The 6,574-nt window shown below is 41.3% G+C and overlaps 1 protein-coding gene across 2 annotated transcripts; it reads right to left on the reverse strand.

Moving 5' to 3' along the window:
- Window positions 1-1,949: 1,949 nt before the first annotated feature.
- crip1 (cysteine-rich protein 1) lies at window positions 1,950-6,129 on the reverse strand. Of its 2 annotated transcripts, none has more exons than XM_030718680.1 (5): window positions 5,963-6,129; window positions 3,010-3,104; window positions 2,767-2,824; window positions 2,353-2,397; window positions 1,950-2,203 (listed from the first exon to the last, which is right to left on the reverse strand). In XM_030718680.1, the coding sequence occupies exons 1-4, from the start codon at window positions 6,000-6,002 to the stop codon at window positions 2,357-2,359; spliced, it is 234 nt and encodes a 77-aa protein (XP_030574540.1). In that variant the 5' UTR covers window positions 6,003-6,129; the 3' UTR covers window positions 1,950-2,203; window positions 2,353-2,356. The 2 variants fall into 2 exon arrangements, with proteins under 2 accessions (XP_030574540.1, XP_030574539.1); XM_030718679.1 differs by having other exon boundaries at window positions 1,950-2,206; window positions 5,963-6,128.
- Between the last annotated feature and the right edge of the window lie 445 nt (window positions 6,130-6,574).

Below are 6,574 nucleotides of genomic sequence, written 5' to 3' on the forward strand. Positions count from 1 at the left end.
ACCAAGCTCCCGGGCTGAATTTCAACCCCAGCCCGCCCCTGTTCACACCTATGGGCAATTTAGAATCACCAATTAAGCTCACTCCACTAACTCCATGTATTTGGACAGTGGGAGGAAGCCAGAGTACCCAGTGAGAACCCACACAGACACAGCATCAAAAGGCTGGAAAAGTAAGTGGTACTAAAAAGAAAGAAATGGAGGAACATTTTGCAACTAATTAAGTTAAGTAGCAACAGGTCAGTAACATGACTGGGTATTAAAAGAGCATCTTAATGAGACAGAGTTTCTCAAAAATAAAGATGGGCAGAAGTTCATCAATCTGCAAAAACCTGCATTTAGAAATTGTGGAACAATTCGGGCCCTCAGGCAGCACTGCATTAAAAACAGGCATGCTTCTGTCATGGAAATCACTGCATGGGCTCAGAAACACTTCCTGGGCCATCCACAAATGCAGCTTAAAGCTCTAGCAAGCAAAGAAGAAGCCACATGTCAACATGATTTGGAAACATTGCCATCTTCTCTGGACCAAAGCTCATTTAAAATGGACTAAGGCAAAGTGGAAAACTGTTCTGTGGTCAAATTTAAATTTGAAATTATTTTTGGAAAACATGGGCACTGCATTCTCCGAATGTGAAGAAAGAGGTGAGGGACCATCCAGTTCCAAAGCCTGAATCTCTGATGGTATGGGGGTGCATTAGTGCCTGTGGAATTGGCAGCTTATGTATCTGGAAAGGCACCATCAGCACTGAAAGGTAACAGTTCCCAGACATTTAAGGACGGTTTTTAAAAGAAGAGGGTGAGCCACAAAGTGGTAAACATGGCCCCTTCCCAACATGTTACTGCCATCAAATTCAAAATGACCTTATTTTTCTTAAAATTGTACATTTTCTCACTTTAGACATTTAATGTTTTCTGTGTTTTGTTGTGGATGAAACTGATAATGTCTGGCTGACATTTTCATGCAGTTTAACCAGCAAACAATGAGTGCTCAGACAAAACGCTCAGCTTGTATGGATGGGCTTTTTTCACAATGCATGTCATGGCCAGTTTGGAGGAGAAGCTGAAAAGCTTGACTGCCAAACATCCTCTGCATGTTTTCATCAGGTGCCTGAGTGTCTGAGGCCTTGCTCGAGATTTTTCCTATGACAGCGAGCCTCTTTGTTGTAGTGAAAAGGGTGATAGCCAGACGGACACACTGCTCATCTGTTGGGGCATGTTTGTGTCTGTTGCCATAGCAACCGTCCTGCTGCGATGGCAGAGGCATGGAGGAGATGGTGGCTGCTCCGTGATTCACAGGCAGCGAGGGCAGCTGTGCAGAGCCAGACTCTGGAAACCAAGCGGAAGTGTGCGGTGGATCTGCAAAGGCTCAGGCTGAACACGGCTGCTACCCCCAACCATCAGCCTGCTCAGGATTCAGGTTTTCTTTTTAAAACAAATGACTGGGATGAAGTCATAGCTCTTCAATTATCATGAAACTTACAAAAACAGCAGGGGAGCTCATTTACGTAGCAGGTTGATGACCTGATAATTGGTGTCTCTGCACTGAAGTGGGCATTTATTTTTAGTTGTGGTTAAGGTTTATGTCCTAGGTTAGGACAATGTTGACCATAAATCACTTTAGTGTGCCATCCTGTGGATTAGCAACATTTGTAGATCCAGAAATAGACCTTTCGTGTCATCAAGTCCCCGCTCACCTTGTGTTTCCCGACGCTCCAAACTGCTCCACATTTTTAAAAAGAAATCATTTGGAACGAGTCACAGAGATGAGAACATTTAAAGTGTAAATAAAAATACACAGCTCTGTCTGTCGATGGACATCTTCTAATCCAGTTTCATGACTTTTGTTCTAATCTATTCTCCTTATGCTTCAGGACAACAAATAGGTAGATCTTCATATATAGGAACATTTAAATTCTGCAGGAAGTCAGTAAATAAATGAAGAAGTGACACAAATTTTACAAGGTGTTTAATCAGACGGCCCACCTTAATAAAAAGATGAGACCAGGGGACAATTACATCATAATATATAATGGGAATAGAAAATCAGACAACAGAGTCCAAATTCATAAAACAAAAGCACAGGCACACAAAATTTCTCTGAAAGAAAGCACGGTTTGTTTGCTGTTTTTTATTGTGACTCCTGAGCATGCTGGCTTCTTCCATCTAGTTTCCAGGCAATATTTTCACTGCAGGGCCCCTGAACCTGCTAGTGAAGCCAAGAAAAACATACGTCAGAAGGAGCAAAGTACAAGACAGGATTTGCTTACTATCTTTGTCTATGAAAATGGCATGGAAACTATATGAGATGAACAAATGTAAGCAAATGAATGAACGGACGACGCATGTGAATACCTGTTTATTTATATGTGTGGCTTTCAGTTCCGCCGCGTCCAAATCCTGGAAGGAAGAAAGACAGAAATTAAAAAAAAAAAAAAAAAATTCTGTGGAAGTGAAACGGTTAAACATCACAGGAATCTGGGACAGAGCTAGCCCTTTCATTTGATTTGAGAGTTTAAAGAGACATTTCAGTGTTTTACTGCGTGTGTGATCATGTGCTCTGATAGGCTGATAGGACCATTTCCGGCCTCGACAAAGCCAGATGCAAAACATTATCCTCATTCAGGGTGTAGCGCTTGGCTGAGACAAAGTCTCAACGCCAAAGGACACTGAGGCTGTCCTTTACAGTCTTTAGAACTGCTGTGATTGTGGGGGTCAGAGTGAGTTCAGTCATGTGTACTCTGGATTATTCGAGTTGAGTGCGCTTACCTTTAGGTCCAAACATAGCAGCGTAGCAGGGTTTGTTACAGTATGGCTTGCCTTCATGCTGTAAGAGGCAAAGTTATTTCAAAACATCTGGAAACATTATCAATGTGTTTACTTCCCCCTGTATTTAGAGGGTGGTTTTAGTGAAGGAATTTCAACATTATGCATATTGGAAACATTTTTTATAAAAACCCTGCACACATTAGTTAAATTGCAGGATATTTTCATGCGATTTGAATATCTTACCTCTGCGTGTGAGCCAGGTGAAAGTGTTTTGTTGCACTTCTCGCATTTAAGGCAGGGCCTGTGCCAGTCCTTTCCCAGTGATGTCACCTTCTCGGCTGCAAAACACAGAAATAGTCAAAATTAATCACAGCGGACTCTAACTCTTCCCACAAACACACACACACACACATACAGTGCCGTCTGGAGGGGACATGGAAGTGTTGCACGGTCACACACTGGGCTGGTTTGTATCTGAGTGACATATGAGGTCTTTGCGTTGTAAATTTTAATCCAATATCTGTTTTAAAGCAGCAAGATCTACATTTTGCAGATACGCTTGAGCGCACTGCTGGGTGTGGTTTGAAGGGAACAGGACTGAGTGTCCCTGAGGAATGCGTTCTCCGTCACCCTCATAAACTCTGTTACAGCCAGTTTTTATCAGTTTGTCTGGACTGATCTGTGCAAACATCCATCAAGAGGACTGTAAAAGTGGGAGGGAACAGGCCTCAGCAGACTCTTACGTTTCAGTAATGGAGGAGACTTGTCACATGCTAACATGTGGCCAAACTGCGTTCAGCAGGGGCGACTTTCACAGCCAAGCATTATCATGAGCCATATGGGGTAACTGAATACATGATTGCACATGATTAACCTCTGCAGACTTTCTAAAAACTAAAAAAGTGAGAAAGGACAATGGACGCACAAAAAAATGAAACAGTCCAAATGTCAGGAAATGACATATTTCCTCACTAAGAATAGCCTGATGTGCCATGAGATTATGCAACAGATGGTGGATACAGGGTGGGGTCAGCCTCTGATTCTCAGGCCAACTCATTGAAAAAATTTTCAGCTGAATGTGGTGGAGCTTTGAACAGCAGTCTGACCCTTAACAATGACCGTACTTAACTTCAAATGAAAAACCACTGCGCTGAGTAAATAGTGGCCTGGCAGTGACGGAGAGTCTATCCTCATTGCCTATAATGATGCTCATTCATGTTCATTTGATCATGCATAAATCTGGTAAGCTTTTTGTTTTGCACGACAGCTGCAGCATTTATTTTACCTCGTCATACGTCAAGGAATTAGGCGAGCCAGACTTTAAAGATTAATAATGACGTCTGGTTCCAGCATTAACTGTGGAGCACTTCGGAGCAAGCTCAGCATTTACAAACATGCAAATCTGAATAGGAAAAACATATGGTTGGAGGGGGGACTCTTTAACTTTTACTTTCAAATAAATCCAAAAGATATTCAAGGAAAGGCTGTTATGATAAAAAAGAAATAAACACTGCATTTTAAAGCCTTAGGATTATGAGAATGGGACACACTACAGCTGTTTTTTTTTTTTTTTTGCACATGTTTATAAAAGTAGAATTATTTGGTTTCTCAAGGGGAGTCAGATGAGAAAACAGATAAAACTCTGCATTTAAGCTCTGCATAAAGTCTAGATGGGTAAATTTAACACACAAGACTCAATGTTAAGCCGTAAAGGTGCAGATAGGTATTCTCCATTTTCTGCTTCAGCTGTTACTGGACAGGTATTTCTTTAAAGCTAACGAACTTGAGATTATAAGATATCAATGACATGTATAGCCTTAATACACAATCTCTATACATCTAAATCAGAACATAGCCCTCCTTGCTCCTAACAGCAGTCGTGCAGCACAAAGCATGATTGCCTGAAAAGTTTCCATCAAGAGCAAAGTATTCACTTTTTTTTTTGGACTTGGACCGCCATCACTCAGGCAGGCAGCGGTAGCCTGATTGTTTCCATCTGAGAGCTTAGTAACGGTGAGACAGAAGAGCAGCAAAAGAGATGGAGAAACATGGGAGGGGAGTGAAGCTGTGAAGTGCAATAAAGACAATCGCAGACTGAAGTGGAAAGGGGTGAGACAGTTATGGAGACAGTTCAAGACACCGTGAATCCACGCAAAAGTTTCTTTTCCCTCTGCTAGAAATGAACTTCTTCTTTACCTACACACACACACACACACACACACAAAAAAAGAAAGACAAAAAAGACTGGCTGGCTTGTTCTGGCCGAAACAAATTGGTCTGCTTGTATTGGCCAGGAGGGGAGAGTTTATCCACGAGCAGGGAGAATGGAAAGTCACACGGTCCATCCATCTGACTGACAGCCCAAAGACTCGTCTTTGTATTTTGCATTGGCCTCAGCTTCTGTGCATCTTCCCCGAGAGAAGATTTATCTGTTGCGCTACTGAGCAGGAGACAATGTGGTAAATGGATTAAGATGCAAATAAAAGTGAGCGGGCCCTCCCTTTCTTCTCCGGATGCTGTAACTGGTCCCTGCTTTGATGGAATTCTTACAAGACAGACGGAGGTGTATTTCAGCAGAGGAGAAACCTGTTTCCTTTTTCTAGTCATTATTCATGGAACCCATCCCTCATTAAGGAGGACAAGCCACTTCCACCAGGACCAAAGATCTTAGACTCCAAAGAAAACTGACAGCACGAACGCTTACAGAGTGCAGTGACCTTTTTAAGACTGCTATTTATCTGTGTAAATACACATTCTATTTATTATTCATGACTGTCAAAACTTAAGTGTATTCACTATACATCAATTTATCCATTATAAATGATAGCAGTAATCCAATAATTCATGCTACTCGTTGCATATTTTGCAGTATTAAAAACTCAGTTTTTACGGCTTTTTCAACACTAAACTCTTCAAAAAAAAAAAAAATGCAGACACGCACCATTTTTTATTTTCTAAACTTATTAGCAGGTTGTTAATATATACCAGGAAAGCAATATATTCAGGTTTTAATATTTTGCTCTTTTAAAATGCAAATAAAAGTCATGCGCCTCTGTTAGTCAGTCTCGCAGTTTCCTGTTTCCTCATTTGTACAAAAAAAAGCCGCCAGTTTTTCGCCGCTAGAAAATTCACTGATACTGATTACAATATTAGTGCAACAGAAAAAAAAAAAATTAAAATAGAGGTCAGATCTTACCGAAGTAAACTTCCTTCTCGCACTTTGGGCACTTCGGCATTTTGGTTGCAGCTGTGAGTGTTAATCTGGAGGAGCGAGTCAAGTCTTGATAAAGTTTCCTGCAGCTGTGACTGGCCCACCTGTTAGTCGTGACTGACCACGCCTGCTCTGAAGTGCAGATGTGCGCGCTCCGCGCGGCATTTATAGTGCAGAGGAAATAGTTCAACTGTTTTTTTCCCCCTGCAGTGGGAGAGGCCTCAAGCACGTTGTGTTGCAGAGACGAGTACGTGCAGAATGCATCACATGAGGAACTGAAATTAAAGAATGAGCTTACTGCACATAAAGTCTATTTCGTTTGCATTTGTTTTATGACAAGGTTTTGCTTTCCCCCTCATTGTAAGTAGTCTATTCGGGATTTCTTCTATTCCAGATCAGGTTAAGAGATCCATAAAAAAGTTGCTTTATATTTTCAGCTTTTGTTTATGTTTTGTATCCAAAGATCTCCAAGGTTAACTTGTTTTAATGTTGTACAATTAAGTAATTAACATCATGTTTAACTGCTGCGGCTAAAGTACAAAGTCTGTATACCAACTCCTTAAACTAATCAGTAATCAGGTAATTACAGTGTGCCAT

The sequence above is a fragment of the Archocentrus centrarchus genome, chromosome 22 (genome assembly GCF_007364275.1).
Source record: "Archocentrus centrarchus isolate MPI-CPG fArcCen1 chromosome 22, fArcCen1, whole genome shotgun sequence".
NCBI classification, from domain to species: domain Eukaryota; kingdom Metazoa; phylum Chordata; class Actinopteri; order Cichliformes; family Cichlidae; genus Archocentrus; species Archocentrus centrarchus.